Genomic DNA, 20936 nt, shown 5'->3' on the forward strand with positions numbered 1-20936 from the left:
TTTTGGTCCCTCAGCTGATTTCCGTCCAAAAACGTTAGTTTTTGGCTGATGTGGATTTTTTTTTAAATGACGTGGAACCTGAATAGGAGAGATGAGTTTTAGAAATGGCTATTTATAAATTCCACATATACAATAAAAAATTAAAATAAAATAAAATCATTTTATTAAAATGTAAACACTGCAAAAAACTCTTAAATCCTTAATTAACTAAATTAACTCTTAAATCCCTAATTAACTCTTAAAATCAATTCATGCAACCAGGAAGAAGAGTTGCAGAAAGAACAGAACAGGGGGATGAAGAAGAGACGCGGTGGAAGGGTGCGGCGGCGGAGCCCCAGCGGGTGCCGGTGGCGTTTCCAATGGGCAAGAAAAGGGGTAGATGGAGGGAGGTCGTTGCTTAAAAGGGAGTAATCGAGGAGGGCCTTAGTTCAAAATCACCAAAAAAATTCAAACCCAGCAAATCAAAGATGAAAGGCAGAAGAATGGGGCCAAGAATCTTCAAACCCAACAAATCTTTGCCATTGCAGTACCCCATGTGCATACCCACTCACCACAACTGAAACCAAAACTTGATATTTATGGATCTGAGAAATTTCAGCAAGAAAGTGTAAATTTTTGGATCTGGGAAACAACAAAGGGCGCCGAAAACGCGAATCCTCCACAAATCCCCTTCTCCCCCCTCTATTCACGCGGCATGCAGGTGGAGTTGACGGCGGCGGTTCCGTCACGGGTGGCTGTGGGGAGAAGGAGTGTGGTTTTTGTGATGGGTCATGGCTAAAGTGGTTGTTGTTGCTGTCTCTCTGTGCGTGTGAAAATTGGTTGCGGCAGAGTGAGTGGAGAAACACACAATGGAGAAATTGGTGTTTGTTATTTACTGGGTTTGGGGTTCATCAAATTGAATGTTCTTTTTACCTTGTGGGATCCAAGAAATTCTTTTTTCATGCATCTAAAGTGGGTTTTGATCTCTATACCCAGATTTAGCATAAAGGGTTGAAATTGGTCATGAATTTGGGAAGTGAATCTTTGGAAGAGAATGCATTTGATGCATCTAAAGTGGGTTTTGATCTCTATGCCCAGAATGCATTTGGAAGAGACTGCATTTCAGCTTAAAAAAAGATGAAGATGAAGATGAACAATTAAATGTTTATGGGTTTTTTAATTAATAATTTCTTATTTTTAATTATTAATTAATGTTTTTTCATTTTTATCTTCTAACTGGAATGCCACATCATAAAAAAAAACGCCAACTCAAACAAAAACGTTAAATTTTTAACGGAAATCAGCTGAGGGACCAAAACTGCTAACGGAGATTAACGTCGAGGTACCATTATGCTATTTTTAAACGTGGGGGACTCTTTTTACACATTTTTGAAACGTGGGGGACCAAAAGTGCTAATAAGCCTTTTAGTTTTTTAAATATTAAATATTTTTATATTTTCAAAATTATTAATTTATTAATATTTCATTTAGAATAATTAACAAAAGTAATGACTTTTTTTCGAAAATAACGATTGTATTAATTTGACATTTAATAATTTTTAATTACATTAGAATAATTAATAAAAGTCAACTATAACTTTTCTATCATAAATATGTATGCTGAGAAAGTTTTGTTTAATGATTATGTTTATTTTTTATATTACAAATTTATTTTTTTCGAATGTATATTTATATTTTCTGATTTTTTAAATTTAAATATTAAATATTATTATATTTTTTGAAAATATTTAATGTATTAATATTGCATTTAATAGTTATTAATGACATTATAATAATTAAAAAAGTCAATTGTGACATTTTTCGAAAATAACTATTGTATTAATGTGACATTTAATGTTTTCAATCATATTAGAATAATTAACAAAAGTCAATTGTAGGATTCAAATCCCTTACATGTATGGGGCATACAAGGAAGCTTACCACTAGGCTAACCAACTGTTTTGGTAGCATTGATACAATATATATATATATAGGATGTATCTTATGAGAAAGATGTTCTTATATGAGAACATAAGAATAAATCATGATCGTTGGATCTAATCATGGATGGTCAAGATTAAAAGGTGAAGTCATGTGACATTTTAAAAAAGTCACATGACATTTTTAAGTGGTCATGTGACCATTAATTAGTTTTAATCTTGACCATCCATAATTAGATCTAACGGTCGTGATTTATTCTCATTTTCTCACATAAGATTACCTTTCTCATAAGATACATCCCTATATATATATATATATATATATATATATATATATATATATATAACAGAAAATGTAATAATTAGTAATAATAAAACTATAAAATCTTTTGGCGTAAGAACCAAAAAAAATAGCTTTCAATATAGGGTAAACTAGTATTTTTGACCCGTGCGATGCACGGGGGATATTCAACTTTGTTTTTTGTGTTTTTTTTTTTAAATCTGTGTTATTAATTTAAAGATATTTTGCAAATTAAAAGAAAAAAAATTATTTTAGATATAAGAAATCATTAATTTTTAAGTTTTTTTTGTACTGTATGTTTTTTTTTTTGTTTTTTTTAGTTGCTAATTTTTTATCTTTTGTATTCGTCTTTGTTTCTCACATGAATTCGTTAAAAATCTGTGTTATTTTTGTTATGTTTATTAAAAGATAATTTATGAATTCAGATAAGAAAATAAATTTTAGATATAGAAAAACAAACATTTGTAAGTTTTTTTGTACTAAAATGCTTGATTGATGGTCATGTCAAGTATACATTTTTTTTTTTGCATCTGGAACATTGAGAATAATCATTGACCTGATGATTTTTCTGAAATAACTGAAAATAAATTGTGAAAAAAAAATATGAAGTCATAATATGTAACCACTAAGTTTTACACAGTCATCCAATTATCTAATTATATTATGTGAGTAAACAAAATTGAGGACTTACATTTAATTCTTATTTTTATTTATTGAAGGTTCTATAGCTTTTATTTTTTTCATTATATAACACATTCAATAATATTTTTTTCCTAATTTTATGATGATTTTTTTTGGTACATCGCAAAAATAAATTGCACCCTTCAAGGGTTGACCCCTGGATCTCCCCCTCTCAACCCATATGTTCCCAGCTCTTGCTACTTGGGCTATTCTTTGGGGACAAAAATGATTTGCCATAACATCAACGAATTTTTACCATTTAAAAATGATTTTTAGCCAATATTTTTCATGTTTATGTTAACAATTGTTCACAAACGTTATCATCAAACGGAACTCATCACCCAAACATAAAATATGAAAAACAAATTCAGTGTTGGTAAAATGATTTTTTGAAAGCCTCAAACATGTCATTCCCAAAATTTCAAATATGAAAATGCATGATCTTGTTCTAAAGCCTGCGAAAGATTGATTTGCCTTAACTAATCACTGAACATTGCCACTGCTTAATTCATGCACTGGTTAGCTCATTGACATAATTCCCCCTGATTCTGGCATCACCTTCTTCAACATAGTAGCTCATCTCCTTCTTCAAGCGCCCCAAAGGAACCTTGAGCCTAAATGGCAAAAGGTTGTTTGCCTCCTTAAAATGAGGCCCAACAGTCAGGATCCCATGGATAAAGTCTCATAATTCCATACTTACCCAGAGCCTCCTCAATAACAGAGTTATCAATCAGGGCAGTTCAATGCTTGAAGGTGAAACAATAACAGAGATGGTTTTTTTTTTGAGCAAACAGAGATGGTTATACTTTCCATACTTGCACTCTTCAGATTTGGGCTCAACTGTGCAACATTTTCATTGTTGATTTGTTAACTTTAAGAAAAACTCCATTAAAAATCTGTCTCAACCTCAACAGCTGCAAGATCCTCCTTGTCTTAGGATGCATGGGATTAATACCACGGATGCGAATAATAAAATAAGAGCTTAGCATCAGAATCAACATAAAATCAACTTTTAAGCTTTGCCTCACATTTCAATCAAATCCATTCATTTTTCTGCTCATTGCACTCCTTGACATACTGCTTAGCCTTGTTGTAGCCAGCTTACGACTCTCCGCTCTTTTCTTCTTAGCAGCTTGAAGCTCGTACTTTTTCACCAAGGCACATTCCTCTACCCACTTCTGCTTTTCCGGCACAGACTCTGGAACAAATGCCTTCACCTCTTCTACTTCTTCAACGCAATGTCGTACCTGCAAAGAGAATTTGATCAATAATGGTAAACAATATGAGCCAAGAAGAGGTTTTTAACTTAGATGTTCATATAACTTCATTATGGAATATGTATATGCATTTCACATCGTAAAGAAGAGCTTACCTAGAATAAATGGCCCTTGACTGACTGAGTCCCAAAATAATTTGTACACTTGATGCTGCTATTGTTTCACCTTCAACTGCTCTCAAGGTCATCACTAAGAAATTAAAATTTGATTTGCACCAGTCCTTGTCATTTGTCAAATAACATCAACTTAGCTTATCAAAATAGTGTTGGCTGAAGAACTACAACAGCCCTAAGAAAAGTCATGCTATAGACCAATCTCTTTTCAGATTTTGCATCTCGCCATGTCTCTATGATAACTCCAGGCAAAGCATGACTTTCTTTGAAGTTGTTCTCGGATCACAACATTAAAATCAGGGACTGTTTACAAACACACTCAGAAATTGCTTACTTGTAAAAATGGAAAACTGTTTGATGGTCGGTAATTTAGCATGATAACCTCCAATGTTCAATCTTGAAAAGTTACTCCCTCCGGTCCTATTTATAAGCATCAAAAAAAAAATTCACATAGTTTAAGAAATGTAGTTAAACTAGATAAAATGCATTAAATATGTCTTGAATCAAAATAAACTTCCAAAATTACCCTTTATTATTAGTGTTGGAAAGTGAAAAAGAGAGAGAGAATAATTAATGAGACACATTTTACAAGTTAGAATTAATAAGGGCATCATTGGAAAAAAATCATTAATATAGCTCAAACTTTCATTTGGTTCTTATAAAAAGGACCAAGATTTTTCTTCTCTTTCATGCTTATAAATAGGACCGGAGGGAGTATAAGATAAGGTCATAGGATTTACCAAAAGGCTGATGAACCTCTCGCCTCCTTCTTGGGGGATTTCAATGCAACCCTCCTTACAATTAAAAAAAAATATTCTAAAGGCCTAGTCTCACCGAAAATGCAAAATGATGAAAGGCCAAAATAAGAATGGCGAATAATAAATGCAGAAATAGGGCGTGGTTGAAAGGGATCTTACCGGTGTTCTGGTCAGCTTGGGTGCCATCGCCAAGTCTCTTCAAATCTCCCTCGACCATGCTAGGCTCTTCCTCATCGTCTCCTCCTCCTCCTCCAATCCGATATTGAGCCCGTCGTCACCGCTGGGTCCGATAAGCCAATTAAGTGCAACATAGGAATGATATATGCAGTGGGGAACAATCATTAGGAATTGGAAGAACTACTTTACAATTAACAAAACATAAATAAATAGAAATTGATCATTAACCAACAGTTCAAACTTCAAACTCCAAACATATAGCAGGACTAAAAAATGAACAGTGCCTCTTGAAATGAAAAACCCATAATGCTTCCTAACCCATTAACCGAAACAAAACCACAATTGGAGAGTAAATGAGGAAAAAACTAAAAAATAAATGAATACAATTATATCATCACGCATTGCAATCTAAATGGCGACATCCATGAAACAGAACACGCAAATAGAATTCAACCCTTGAATCTTATAAGAAAAATGATGGGAAAAGAGAAGAGAATCATGAATATAAATACCTTGTTTTTCTCAAGCCTCTTGACGGCGACGCGATCCCCATTGGTTTTTATCTATTCCAACATAGGTGTAACCCGATAGGATTTAGTTCTAACTTACTATTGAAACTGTTGTCCTCAGAACTCCCTGAAAATTCTGGATATTTTGTATTGATTATCACCACATGAGTAGTTGAGTCCAAACTATCTCGCTATGGTTCCTTAGCCCAACAACATAATCACACATATCTATAATCTCCTGTAATGGATACAATGAAAGATTAAACAAATTCCATTTACAAATGCAAATACTAAATCTTTTCATCTGACATGCTACTAATTGCAGAATCAAGAGGTTTGCTACACCAGATCCTCCCCAATAAAAAACTTCTCATATACATATGCAAAGTTCCTTTCTATATTCTTGGTTTAGTGACCTCCTTGCCAACATTCCTACCTTTACCTTACCTTCCGGTCTGGGTTCATACTTTCATAATTTGATCACTCAGTTCTTCTTCATGTTTCAGTTCTCTATTAAATGTATAAGTATTGTTCTGATACGTCCTGCATATATTGTAAATGCAAGTTGATATGCTATGTCAGTAGTGTTGAGGGACTATATAGAAAGAAAAGAAATATGTCAAGTATCTCATGGAATGATTCTGTACTTGATGTTAGACATTGAACCATAGCATTAATAGAAAGTGATTTCCTTACTAGGGATGCATCTGAATCTCTAAACCGAGGGAACATATATATCAAAATTCATTCCTTGTGGCTGACTCTCAGATGAACCTAAAGATTTTATTAGAGAATACATGACAATGGGAATAAAAACCAACTATAAAGTGAAATTTCATTTGGGCATAATTTGGGACTAATATGGCTGACATATATTCAAAGGGATTGATTTAACTATTCACACACCTTAATTTGGGACTAATATGGCTGACATACATACCTGTTGTGTTGCGTTTTCAACCTGTCTTGCTGCAGAGCGCAAAGGGGTATCATCATTTTTCCAATCAATTGTTTGGTCATTTTTTCCCTAGGGGGTGCTTACTGATGCAGCCATATTGAATTCACCTCCCTAAAATTTCCTCCTTTTGCTAATTCACATATCCGTAGAACCTCTTTTTTTTCCTTCCAGTAAAATCCCAGTTCAACATTTGTATTTTTCATAACACAGCAATTTTCTTATCTCTCATGTCAGAAATATTTGATCCTTCTTTCTGCCTCTGTCTGGTCACAAAAAATTAAATAAAAATTGGTTAAAATCATAACGAAAACCCATGTAATTTCCAAATAATATGAACTCGTAATCATTTCCCCATCCCCAAATCAAGATAAAACCAAAGTTTTAAAACTTAAGCATACCTATGAGAAATTCATCAATCCATGTAAAGGAAATTGTTTCTACAGGTGATGAACGCGGAGAAACATATGAGAGAATTGAGTTCTCTTCCAGAACATATCTCTGATGTTGCGGACATCTAAGGGTTAGAAGAAGTGGTGGAATGGAAACCGTAGCCTTGATTGCAGAACCAAAACGTAAGCATCAGAAGAGGTGGTAGAAAGGAAACAGAAATCCTAATTCCAAAGCGAATGCGAGAGGGCGCGATCGTTAAAGGTTTGGCCAGAAGACAAAGCCGTAAAAGATTAAAGCAATGGACGGCTGAGATTGAGTCCCAATAAAATTATTTCAAGATTTACTGAAATACCCATGTTAAAATTGTAGTTCATGCGCATTGCTATATTAAATGACAAAATTGCCATCAAGACTGCATAAACTCTCCCTTTATATATGAAAATACGGTTCTCGCACATAACAGATGTCGAACGCGATGCTGGGACAACCGGTTCGACAACTGACTAACAGTAACAAAACCAGAAAAATAATAAAGTAGAACACAGAAGATTGGTAACCCAGTTCGGTGAAACTTCACCTACGTCTGGAGGGTTTGCATGCACCCAAAGAAAGGAAATCCACTATCTCAAGATTCAGGAATTACAGACACTCATGAACAACTCAGTTCATAGTTCACTTCCTAATCTACTCAGTGTATTTCTACTTAGAATCTCAACCTAAGTATGAGAGCCCCTCTCACTTTCTCTCAATCACTGCCACAGTGATTGGTGAACAACAATAACACATAGTTTGTTTGACACTCAAACACAACACAGAACTGAAACTTGCTTTATAGAATCAGGGAGCAAGAACAGTTCACAAATAACAGGAACAAAACACAACTTACAATCCTAAAACACTTGATCTTCAATCTTAGCTCTGGTGACTCACGTTTTAGGTCTTTGTTCTATTTATACTTCAGCAGAGGTGGCACTAGGGTTTCTTGGGCTGAAGAACAACTCTGATCCAACTCATATCAGCACAGAATCTTCCAAGATATGATATGAGTGATTAACAACTTAAGAATAGAAACAAATCTCTAATCACTGATTTGTTCCAACAATAAACAACCCGCGTATATCTCCCTTTAATAAGTTACTTGAATCTCAAGTAATAACAAATCACATCCTCCAAACCAATAACAAAAGGGACCCACATTGCACGCCAGTCAGGACAAATGTCCTGGCCTTCACAAAAGCAGATGTCACAACATCGGCTAGGACATCAGGTTGTTTTTAACAAAATGTATGACAACAAAGGAACAACAATCTCCCCCTTTGTCAAATTTTGTCTAAAAACAACTTCACAACCAGAGAGGGTAAATCACATAGAGTCAGCAGCGGAAAAAAAACTCCCCCTCAAATCAATGCATCTTTGTAGCCAACCATAGAGGAACCCCCCCCCCTCAAATGATGCATCCATGTGGACTGCTTGAAGTATAAATACCATATGCATAGCAGCACACACACTAACTATCCAACAAGTGTAAACTAGAAAACCAGTAGCAACTTGAACAGTAGCAGCTTGAACATAAACCAGTTACTAGCCTTGTCTTGAAAGAGTCTTCAACTTATTACAGACCAAAGCTAACACTTGCAAATCACACATAGTCTTCACAGCAACAGAAACAACACAGATTCTTCACCAAACTACTCCCCCTTTTTAACACAAATTTGGCAAAGGTAGCACAGCATAAACAAACCATCACTTCTAAGACCAGAATGACAACAATTCATGAACACTTTCAATAACTGACTTCTTACAAACGGTAGATGGTTCAGAACCCAAGGCAGATTGATGGATTTGGAGATCAAGTTCAGATGTGTCAACAATGGGGTTTGGATTTCTAGCAGAGGGTTCCATATTCACATCTGAAGTAGTCTCAACTAATGTCTCAACATGAGGTTCAACATTGGGAACAGAAACAGATTCAACTGATATCTCATGAATCACATTAGGCACAATAACATTAGGATCTGCACTTACAGATTCACCTATGCTTGCATGAACAGTTGCTGGTGCATTTGAGACTTCAAGAGAACTTGCAGCAACAAATTTCTTCCTCCATTCCTTCATAACATCTACACCAGAACTCGGAGATTTAAGAAGAGCAACATCCTTTGAATATGATCTATTCACCCTAGATGGCTGTGGAGACATCTCTTCCTCGCCGAAGAACTTGACTCTAACTCCTTCTTTAGGTTTCCACTCTTTCCTTGATGAAGCTACTTGTGGATTAGTCCTTGGTTGATCATGAGACTGAGGATATCCATATAGCTTGTAACAGTAGGGCCTTATATGACCAAGTTTGCCACAGTGATGACATCTCCAAGTAAATTTCTTGGATTTTCTAAACTGAGGGTACACATGTCGTACAGAATGATGCGACATTGGGTCTGACATTGGTTGCTTAGTTTGCTTTTCAGATGAAGCAGACTTCTTTGCACTCTTGTAGCTGAAGCCTATCCCCTCCATATCTCCAACTGTTTTCCCAACTTCTAGAATCTCCTCTAACACATTAGTGCTTTTATTCATCATACGAATATACTTTTTCATACCTTCAAGCTTTGAGTTCAGTAATGTTACCTCCTCCTGCAGTTTTACATTAGTGATCTGAAGTTTCTCATTCTCCTCACGCAACTTGCTGATGGTCTTTACTTCTTCTTGCAAACTGGAGTTATTACTCTGAAGTTGCTTCTTCTCAGCAATCAAATCTTTGACTTCTTTTCTTATTTTCTCACCATACGTACATGATTCCTCCCACTTAGCCAGCAACAATTTGTAGGTTTCAACTAGTTCTTGCTCATCACCATCACTTGACTCAGCATCAGAATAGCACTTCCCAGTGAGAGCCTTTACATGAATAGCCTTGGTTGTATCATTCTCATGTTTGTCTTTGAGTTGAAATTCAGTATTCTTCACATTGTCCGACACATTGTCCAGGACATTTGTATTTGACATTCTGCCCAAACTCTCCAACGCTTTGTTAAGTAATGATACAGCTTCTGCAATGTTTGCATCAGTATCCTTGTCCCTCTGATCTTCATCTTCTTCAGTGTTGGACACAAAAGTTATACTCTTCGCCTTCTTCTCATATCTACCATTAAGAGACATCTCAAAGGTTTGCAAGGAACCAATGAGTTCATCAACCTTGATGCTACTGATGTCTTGGGCTTCTTCAATGGCAGTTACCTTCATATCAAACCTCTTGGGGAGAGACCTGAGAATCTTTCTTGCTAACTTTTCTTCAGACATGGGTTCCCCTAAGGCAAAAGAAGAGTTGGCTAGATCCCTTATACGCATGTGAAACTCATATATGGATTCATCCTCATTCATCTTCATAGTCTCAAACTGAGTTGTAAGAAGCTGAAGCTTTGACATACGAACTCTTGATGTTCCTTCATGGGCAGTCTTGAGAATCTCCCATGCTTCTTTAGCCACAGTACATGTGTTGATTAACCTGAACATATTTTTGTCAACTCCATTAAAAATAGCATTCAAGGCTTTGGAGTTTCCAAGAGCTTCGTCATCTTCTTTCTTTGTCCACTTATCTTCAGGCTTCAATTCAGTTGTGGATGCTATCACAGGATGTTTCCACCCCTTGACTATTGCCTTCCATGTTATACTGTCCATAGATTTGAGAAAAACCACCATTCGAGCCTTCTAGTAGTCATAATTGGTACCATCCAAAATTGGTGGCATATAGATTGATCTTCTTCCATCCATAATGTTGTCCTTGAGAACAGTATATATTCCCTGGAGCTCACCCAACAGAATAGGGTGCCTGCTCTGATACCAATTGAAAATACGGTTCTCGCACAGGACAGATGTCGAACGCGATGCTGGGACAACCGATTCGACAACTGACTAACAGTAACAAAACCAGAAAAATAATAAAGTAGAACACAGAAGATTGGTAACCCAGTTCGGTGAAACTTCACCTACGTCTGGAGGGTTTGCATGCACCCAAAGAAAGGAAATCCACTATCTCAAGATTCAGGAATTACAGACACTCATGAACAACTCAGTTCATAGTTCACTTCCTAATCTACCCAGTGTATTTCTACTTAGAATCTCAACCTAAGTATGAGAGCCCCTCTCACTTTCTCTCAATCACTGCCACAGTGATTGGTGAACAACAATAACACAGAGTTTGTTTGACACTCAAACACAACACAGAACTGAAACTTGCTTTATAGAATCAGGGAGCAAGAACAGTTCACAAATAACAGGAACAAAACACAACTTACAATCCTAAAACACTTGATCTTCAATCTTAGCTCTGGTGACTCACGTTTTAGGTCTTTGTTCTATTTATACTTCAGCAGAGGTGGCACTAGGGTTTCTTGGGCTGAAGAACAACTCTGATCCAACTCATATCAGCACAGAATCTTCCAAGATATGATATGAGTGATTAACAACTTAAGAATAGAAACAAATCTCCAATCACTGATTTGTTCCAACAATAAACAACCCGCGTATATCTCCCTTTAATAAGTTACTTGAATCTCAAGTAATAACAAATCACATCCTCCAAACCAATAACAAAAGGGACCCACATTGCACGCCAGTCAGGACAAATGTCCTGGCCTTCACAAAAGCAGATGTCACAACATCGGCTAGGACATCAGGTTGTTTTTAACAAAATGTATGACAACAAAGGAACAACAATATAGTTTATAGATAGATAGATAGATAGATAGATAGATAGATTTGCTTGATTTAAATTACTAAAATAAGCTAGTTTCAATTTTGTTTTTACTAAAATAAGCTATTAAAGAGAGGAAGACATTGCTGTCATTATGACAAATTTCTTTCAAGATCTTTTTTCTTCAGGTAATCCTAATTTGGTGGAAGGAGCTGTGGATGTTGTGCAAAATCAGATCTCTAATGCCATGTATGGGGTCTTGGATGGTGATTACTCTAATGAGGAAGTTTATGAGGCACTCATGCAAATGAAACCTACAGCAGCTCCTGGTCCAGATGGTCTCCCTGCTCTTTTTTATAAAAAATTCTGGCTTGTTGTTGGAGAGGATATTACACAGTTTGTGTTGGAAGTTCTGAATGGAGGGGCAAGTCCGGAGAGGTTTAACCATACCCTCTTATGCCTTATCCCGAAGGTCAAGAAGCCAAAGCATACAAAGGATTTCAGGCCAATTTCTCTGTGTAATGTGATTTTCAAATTGATTACAAAGACAGTGGCCAACAGAATGAAGTGTGTTCTGCCATCTATTGTGGGGCCCTTCCAGAGTGCATTTGTGCCAGGCAGATTGATAACAGATAATGCCTTGATTGCTTTTGATTCTTTCCATCACATGAGGAAGCGGGCAACTGGAAAAGTGGGTTATGTTGGTTTGAAATTAGATATGGCGAAGGCATATGACAGGATTGAGTGGAGTTTTTTACGCTTGGTGCTCTCTTCTATGGGATTTCCACAGCGGATGACAGATCTTATCTTAAAGTGTGTTTCCACTGCTTCTTTCTCAGTGATCCTGAATGGAAGACCTGGGAGCCTTTTCTCTTCCTCACGGGGTTTGAGACAGGGGGATCCTTTATCTCCATATCTTTTCATTCTGTGTGCAGAGGTCTTTTCTGGTCTCCTTTTGCAGGCACAAGAAAATCAGGTCCTTCATGGAATTCGTTTGACACCACAGGCTCCAGAAGTTTCCCATCTATTTCTTGCTGATGACAGTATCTTATTTTTTAGAGCAAGAGATGAGGAGGTAGATGCTGTGAACCAGATTTTAGTTACTTACCAACAAATTTCAGGGCAACTGGTGAACTTGGATAAATCAGAGATCTCTTATAGCCGAAATGTTTCAGAAGAAAGAAAAAATGCCATTCAGGGGAGATTGCAGGTTAAGGCAGTGGAGATCCAATCCAAGTATCTTGGTTTACCTACTTTTGTGGGACGGTCCAAAAATCAAGTTTTCAATTTTGTTCAGGAGCGGGTGTGGAAAAAGCTAAAAGGATGGAAAGAGAAGGCTCTCTTTGTGGCAGGACGAGAGGTGTTAATTAAATCGGTGGCCCAAGCCATCCCTACATATATTATGAGTTGCTTTTCTCTACCCTTGGGTTTGTGCCAACATATTGAAAGTATGATTAGTAGATTCTGGTGGGGTAGTAAAAATGGTGAGAGGAAAATCCATTGGGTGAATTGGAATTCTTTGTGTCAACCAAAGCGGGATGGTGGTATGGGGTTTAGGCGGGTCAAAGCTTTTAATGATGCGATGCTTGCTAAACAAGGTTGGAGGCTCTCTACATGTACTGATTCGCTGATGTACAAGTGTTTAAAAGCACGTTATTTCCCAAGAACTACATTCATTGAATCATCTGTTGGGGGTCTCTCGAGCTATACCTGGCATAGTATTCATCAGGCAGCTTGGGTGATCAAAAAAGGCTCTTTTTGGAGGGTGGGGAATGGTATGGATGTGCGTATATGGGGTGATAATTGGCTGCCCAATCAACCAGGCCATCAAATTTGGTCTCCGAAGCCTGCTGACAGTGATTTCACCCACGTTTTTGACTTAATTGACAGGTCAAATAACTCTTGGCGGATGGATTTGTTACAACAACTTTTCCTCCCTTTTGAATCGACCCAAATTGCTCTTATCCCTCTTGAAGGTTTGCAGCAACAAGACTCTCTGGTTTGGGCTGCAACACAGAATGGTCTCTTCACCGTACGTTCTGCATATCATTGCATTCGGGATTGGGAAGGACAGGGGGTGGCCTCCTCATCTGAGAGCAGTAGTGATGTAGCATGGAATCGTTTGTGGCAGCTGAAGATTGCTCCAAGATATGCTCATTTTGTATGGAGAATAATTAAAGGTATTGTGCCTACCAGACAGAAGCTTTGGAATCGAGGAGTGCGGTGTCCGTTCTCATGTCCTAGGTGCGTTCAAATTTCTGAATCAGTGGAGCATGTTTTGCGAGATTGCCCCTGGGCTAGGTGTGTTTGGTTTGCTTCATCGCTTGGATTCACATGGCCGTTGGAAGTGGAACAAAGTATGAGTGCTTGGGCATGTTCGTTGCTTCTCTCAGCGCCTACGGAAGTCGCTGAACTTTTTGCTGTGATTTGCTATCATATATGGAAAGCCAGAAATCTATTATGCTTTGAGGAGAAAGGGAGCTCTGTTCAAGGGGTCGTGGAAGCTGCAATTGGGAACCTGTATGAATATCAGCGTCTGCAACAGATGAGTAGGGAGAAGAGGGAGCTGGGATCTCGAGACAAACCTCAGCAGCGGTGGCAGGTTCCGGTTCCAGGGAGTATTACCATCAACGTTGATGCAGCAGGTACCGATTCTACTTGGGGCCTTGGCTTGGTCATCAGAAATCAGTTTGGGAATGTGTTGGCTGCTAGAACCCGACTTCTGAGAGCTGCGTTTGGTCCTGAATATGCAGAGGCTTCTGCCATTAAATTGGGTTTGCAAATGGCGTTGGATTGTGGTTTTTCTATTGTGAAAATTGAATCAGATTGTCTTAGTATTGTACAATCCATTTTGAAGCGTAAATGCAATGGCTCGTACCTAGGTGTTCTGCTGCAACAGATTCTTCAGTTAGTTTGTCAATTTGCTAGTTTTAATATATGTCATGTAGGTAGAAATGCTAATAGGGTGGCACATGAATTATCTAGATTTTCTTTGGCTCATGATGATAATGAGTGGGTTGGTGTCACTCCCCATTGTATTCAACAGTATGTACTCTTGGACATTATGTCCCTTTCTCCTTAATGAATTATTCAGTTCCCTGTCAAAAAAAAAATCATGAGTTGCTTGTTAAATAACAAAATTAACCATGAAAAACGTAACAAAAATCTAAGTAGTGATTAAAATATAACACAAAACCCAATAAAAAATATATTAAAAAAGTTATCTTATTATTATTCATAAATCATTACAAACATATAAAACATTATCACATAAAATAACTAAAACCACAGTTTCAAAAGTGACAATATTTACTTGTGACATTTATTTTAATGTATATCACATTTTGTGATATTTTGATTTGGTATTATGAATTTTTTAATCTTTTTTTTAGTATCAACCGAGTCAAACAATTCTATCAGTGACTCAATTGTCATATCAGTGACTCATTGACCCAATGCCCTGACCGAGTCGATCACTGGGTCGAGTCTGATAACACTGCACCCAAGTAAAGATTTGGATTATCATGCATGGTTGAATTTTCCTTTCTTGCACGCGGGGAAATTCTTATCCATATAGTTCCCCTTTTTCTTATACTCCTGGTGATGCTTTTGACAAATCTCTTAGGGGAGTAGCTTTCTCTTTATAATTATCCTGGTGATGATTTTGACAATTCTCTTATGTCTTGATTTATTGTCAAACGAGCAGGACCAAATCCCCATATCATAAAGAGAAAGATGGACGCTCAAAACATGCATTTTCACATTAATGATGGTATATTGTGCTTATCAGATAATGTGGGCGTACTAAAAGCAATGAAGATGACAGAGACCAATAACAACTTTCAGTTACGGTGCTTGTTCAGATCAACAATGAGAAGCAAGGGAGAGAAGAAATCTGAAAAGACAATCAGTATCGGTGATGCTAGATGTGGGGAGCTCAGCAAAGTGGTGAAGTTGGAGATATGGGGGGTACGAGAAATGGGTAGTGCATATGGTATTTGAGTATTTCCCCCAACAATATGGCAACACCTCCTTCAAATTGGAGGAGCTCTGCAGGTGGCTGGAAATTGCAGCTCAAATATGATGAATAGAAACTAACAACGTAGGAGAATGGGGAGAAGAAGATTACATCACATGACCATCTTAAATGGAATTTTAATCCGGGCCTTTTATTTTAATCTAACGTAATATTACGAGTTCTCGTTTCTCACAATAACAAGTGTTCTCATTTGAAACATCCCCTATTTATGTATAGTTCATTTGCTGGGACTCTTATTCTGGGGATCAAAATTGAGAACAAGGCTTGTGCAAGTAACGAAGAAGTGGGGGAGCACGGTTCAGTCATGTTTGGTAACATTTGGTAAACCAAACCGGATAACATTGATCAAAGAACTGAACCTGACCGGTTTTTTGAACTGTATAAACTGGTTTTTCCAATTCAGCGAACTTGATTGAAACATTGAACCTATGCAAGATACATCAGTAATAAACTGTGGCTTTTTCCTATGATGACATCGGATGAAACATTGAACTTAAGCAAGATAACTGTCGCTTTTGACTATGATGACATCAGATGTGAACCGCAATGTGATTCAATCTTCCCATCACCCGATACACAACTTTGGGCTTCTAAATAGAAAGGAAGCTAAGAAAGAAAGCACAAACAGGGGATGGAATACAGGGGACAACATAAAACCAATACCTAGGTAATCTTAATCTTGTCAATGCTCTCTGCCTTTCCCCAAAGGTGCATGTTAAGGTGTGGAGAGGAGTTCACCAGCAGAGAATGGCCACAAGAATGTTTGGATTTTCGTTTGCAAGACTAAAAAGAACTTTGAACAGAAATCCATGTCTGAATGGATTAGGATGAAAGTGCTTTTAGGTGAATACAGACGGAATTTTGGTTACTTGAGACTATAGTAACATACTCGGACACAGGTAAAGAAGTAACAAAATCTGGTATTTGTTGAAATGAACTTCTAGTATAGCGGTATAGCCCTAGCAGTTCGAGCAAATAAAAGTACAGCCCCAGAAGTTGAGTACCCATCATTAGATTAGTTCTCTATGAGCTTTCATGGCTTGGTCATTTCACAAACAACAAGTGACATACATCTTATATATCACTATTTCCTATCAGTATATACAAGGTTGAGCATACAATACTATCCACACTAAACAAAAAATTAACCCTCTGTGACAACTCAATTATTGCAAAGTATCAAATGTGAACATGGAAAAATAGTGTGATTACACTATAATTCAAATAAGATGGCAATGATCACAGTACCGAATAGAAAAAAAGAGACCAGCATGGCAAATTGAAAAATATTCCATGTCCATTTGAACATTATAACACAAATGAGATGATATTCATATATGTACACAAATGACATTATAACACACATATCATGTATATTTAGGGATTCTTTGAGTGGAAAAACTAAGATACTCTTGACGGTACAATCACTCAAGCAACGTAGACATTAACTCTTTATCTGACCAAATGAACACAAACATTGCAGACGCGAAAGTGCATACACAAGAACACAACACACAAAATACTGCACAGGCAGAAATGCATACACAATTAACATTCAGAGACCTCAAACGGAACTCAGACCAATAACTTTCGACATCTAACTAATAACTAATGTTTCACCATACAATCATCATGATTGGCATTAACTCTTGTGATCTCAACTGATACGCTCCCCACATAAACACTGCACGCAAGCATGCATACACACACGCCAACATGTTGTCTACGAATGTCCAATATTTAGATATTAGTCGTGTTGTGTGTTTGTGAAAGTGAGTCAAAATGCCAATCATTAATTCATGATTGACATCAACTCTTTATGATCTCAACTGATGCACTCCACACACATCCTGCACACGCGCGGGCATACACACGCGCGCACACACACACCATGCACGCACGGGGGCATATTCACATGCACGTGAGCAATAACTTGACATGCGCGCGAGCAATATTCACAATTGACATTCAAAGACCTCAAATGGAACTCAGAGCAATACCTTCCAACATGTAACTAGTGCTTCATCATTCAATCATCCAAGCATGGTTAAAAACATCTCAACTGATATGCTCTACACTAATACAAACACTGCACGCGCGCGAGTGCATACATCCAAGGACACACATGTTGTCTAAAAATGCCCTATATTTTAGATAACAGTCATGTTGTGGGTTTGTGAGAGTCTGTGTCCAGTGCATGTTCTTCCTAGTTCCATGTTCAATTGATAAATGTCAATAAATTACAAAAGAAACAATTGACATTCAGAAATCTCAAATGGAACTCAGAACAATAACTTTCAACATCTAACTAGTACTTCAGTCAACATAAAATTGTCAACCTTGGAATATCATTTCCTGCATTACAAGCCCTGTCCAACTATCACAAACCGGATATACTCCAAGAGAAACAGATAATAGCATTTCAACACCAGAGTGAAAAGGACAGGAGAACTGATAGGAAATCCAATTCAATGAGCAAAGATTAAAATTAAGATCAAGAATAAAATTCAATATTCCAACAATAATGGTTCTATTTCATGATAAATCCAATGACCCGACATACTAGTTCGAACACTATGACATTGAATATGAAAAAAAAACTAAGTATCAGCATATTACAAGCCCCAAATGGCTAGATTTTTATCCCCTCTGTTTCCAACTAACATGGTTTAATCTTAAACCATAAGAAACAAAAACATAACCTTATTACCATGAAATAAACAAACAACTAAAAATACTAGAAAACCCTTTCAGACAGAATTCCAATCCAACAGAGCAGACCATACGATGATGATGAAACAGAGAAATCAATCATTCATTCAGACCGATTAGCAAACCTCTCAACATTGCTGTCATTCAAATTGAGCCCAACCATAGCCTCCCCCAATCCGCAGCTAATCTCCGCCAGCAGCCCCGGGTCACTGTAGTGCGTCACAGCCTGCACAATCGCCCTGGCACGCTTCGCAGGATCACCACTCTTGAAAACACCAGAGCCAACAAACACACCGTCACAACCAAGCTGCATCATCAAAGCCGCATCAGCAGGGGTAGCAACACCACCAGCAGCAAAATGAACCACCGGAAGCCTCCCAAGCTGCTTGGTCTGCATGACGAGATCATAAGGAGCAGCGATTTTCTTGGCAAACGTGAAGACCTCATCATCATCCATGTTCCTGAGAACCCTAATGTCACCCATCACAGACCTCACATGCCTCACCGCCTCAACGATGTTCCCAGTCCCCGCCTCACCCTTGGTGCGAATCATGGCGGCGCCTTCACGAACACGGCGGAGGGCTTCACCAAGGTTGCGGCAGCCGCAGACGAAGGGGATGCGGAAATTGTGCTTGTTGATGTGGTTATCCTCGTCGGCGAGAGTGAGGACCTCGCTCTCGTCGACGTAATCGACGCCGATGGCTTCGAGGATCTGGGCTTCGACGAAATGGCCGATGCGGGCTTTGGCCATGACGGGGATGGTGACGGCTTGTTTGATTTCCTTGATGAGCTGAGGGTCGCTCATGCGAGCGACGCCGCCTTGGGCGCGGATGTCGGCGGGGACACGCTCGAGGGCCATGACGGCGCAGGCGCCGGCTTCTTCGGCGATGCGGGCTTGTTGGGCGTTGACGACGTCCATGATGACGCCGCCGCGGAGCATCTGAGCGAGGCCGACTTTGACGGAGAAGGGGGATTTCTTGGTCTCGGTGATTGCGGCGCCGTTGCCGTAGACAGTGACGACTCCAGATCCTTCCATTGTTGTTGAGGGAGAGAAATGGGAATCAATGGAAATGGAAGAGAGGGTTGAAGAGGGTAGGGATGATGAATGGAATGGTGATGTGCGGTGGAATTAAGTAGTGAGTGGCTGCCTTCAACACTTCAAGTTAAAAAGAGCCACGCAATACTATTATCTTTTATTTTGTTCCTATCACCCTATATTTCTCGATAATTATAATTCTGCTTTTCAATCTTTTGAAATTTGGGAAATATATATATGGTGAATTAATGCTAGGTTGCTGTATTATGGGGAAGGAATGACAAATCAGTTTGACTAAGAAATTACAAAGCAAATGAGATTTTACGTGAGTATGATTCTCACTTCAGAGTGAGGATTTCATGTAATCAAATCTGTTTAAATTAGGGTGATGTTGTTGACATGAGTTGGCACAACTGATTTCAGATTTCGAATTTAACTTTTACCTTATCATAGGTCGAGGGTTTCAACCCCTGACACTCCTTTTAGGAGGTGGACATCTGTTGGTCTCCCCAGCATGTCATTGGTGCCTTGCCGATAATTTAAAGGTGTTTTCTTTTCGTTCTACCATTTTTATAACCAAAAGAAAAAAGTTCAGGATGACATTACGCGACCTAAAAAATGTGGGGTAATTGATTATTATAGCAATTCTTCATACTTGATAAAAATATATATTTATATTAAGAAATAACTGACTAGAGAATATAATTTATTACAAACTAATTACAAAATAAATGAAATCATTTTGAGTCAAAACTTAATGCAATCAAATCTTCTCACAAAGAGATTAGAAGAGAAGTTTATGTTTTTTCAGTCTTTAAACAAAGAGTTATGTCAATCATATGATTCATGAAACCATAAATTTTTACGTGTAAGGTAATATACATTTTTTAAGGGTACATGAGATCAATTGTCAATCATGAACCCATAAATTTTAAATTTGTAAGACGATTTATATTTATAGAAATAGTGAATGATATCTTCATTTTTTTAATACTATCAAAAACTTCAATATATAAATTATAAACTGTCAAATAACCATTCCCTCATTGTTCGAGATGATTGAGATTGTCCTTTATTCTTTGCTTGTTTTATGAGAAAAATCTGAACATAGAAAGTCATAGAAAGTAAGTAAAGAGCAGTAAGAAAAAAAATTAAATGTTTGTTTTTTTTGGTATATAAGAGGTAAGGAAAAAAAATGATGGGACCGTTTGGTGGTTAGAATTGAATATGATAGGATAAGATATGTGAATATGATAGCAACAAGATATGATAAGAGCATGAAAGATTCTTATCTCATCCTATGTTTGGAGTGCACATGATAAGAACAATATATGATAAGGAAAAATATATCAAATTTATATTTGAGTAAAAAAATAATT

At 37.5% G+C, this 20936-nt stretch overlaps 2 protein-coding genes and 1 pseudogene across 2 annotated transcripts; all 3 read right to left on the bottom strand.

The window, feature by feature from the left end:
* Positions 1-3309: 3309 nt before the first annotated feature.
* LOC130725759 (60S ribosomal protein L7-4-like) lies at positions 3310-6200 on the bottom strand (annotated as a pseudogene).
* A 2333-nt stretch (positions 6201-8533) lies between these two features.
* On the bottom strand, positions 8534-9283 carry LOC130726009 (uncharacterized). Its single transcript, XM_057577212.1, has one exon. The coding sequence runs from the start codon at positions 9280-9282 to the stop codon at positions 8833-8835; it is 450 nt and encodes a 149-aa protein (XP_057433195.1). The 5' UTR covers position 9283; the 3' UTR covers positions 8534-8832.
* Positions 9284-18297: 9014 nt separating this feature from the next.
* Positions 18298-19708, bottom strand: LOC130723082 (pyridoxal 5'-phosphate synthase subunit PDX1.3). The gene has a single exon (XM_057574007.1). The coding sequence runs from the start codon at positions 19555-19557 to the stop codon at positions 18625-18627; it is 933 nt and encodes a 310-aa protein (XP_057429990.1). The 5' UTR covers positions 19558-19708; the 3' UTR covers positions 18298-18624.
* Positions 19709-20936: the final 1228 nt, after the last annotated feature.

This window comes from Lotus japonicus, chromosome 6, assembly GCF_012489685.1.
Source record: "Lotus japonicus ecotype B-129 chromosome 6, LjGifu_v1.2".
NCBI lineage: Eukaryota > Viridiplantae > Streptophyta > Magnoliopsida > Fabales > Fabaceae > Lotus > Lotus japonicus.

Coding starts and splice junctions, on each gene's coding strand:
- LOC130726009 (XM_057577212.1), bottom strand. CDS start 9,282: ATGTCTCCACAGCCATCTAGGGTGAATAGATCATATTCAAAGGATGTT.
- LOC130723082 (XM_057574007.1), bottom strand. CDS start 19,557: ATGGAAGGATCTGGAGTCGTCACTGTCTACGGCAACGGCGCCGCAATC.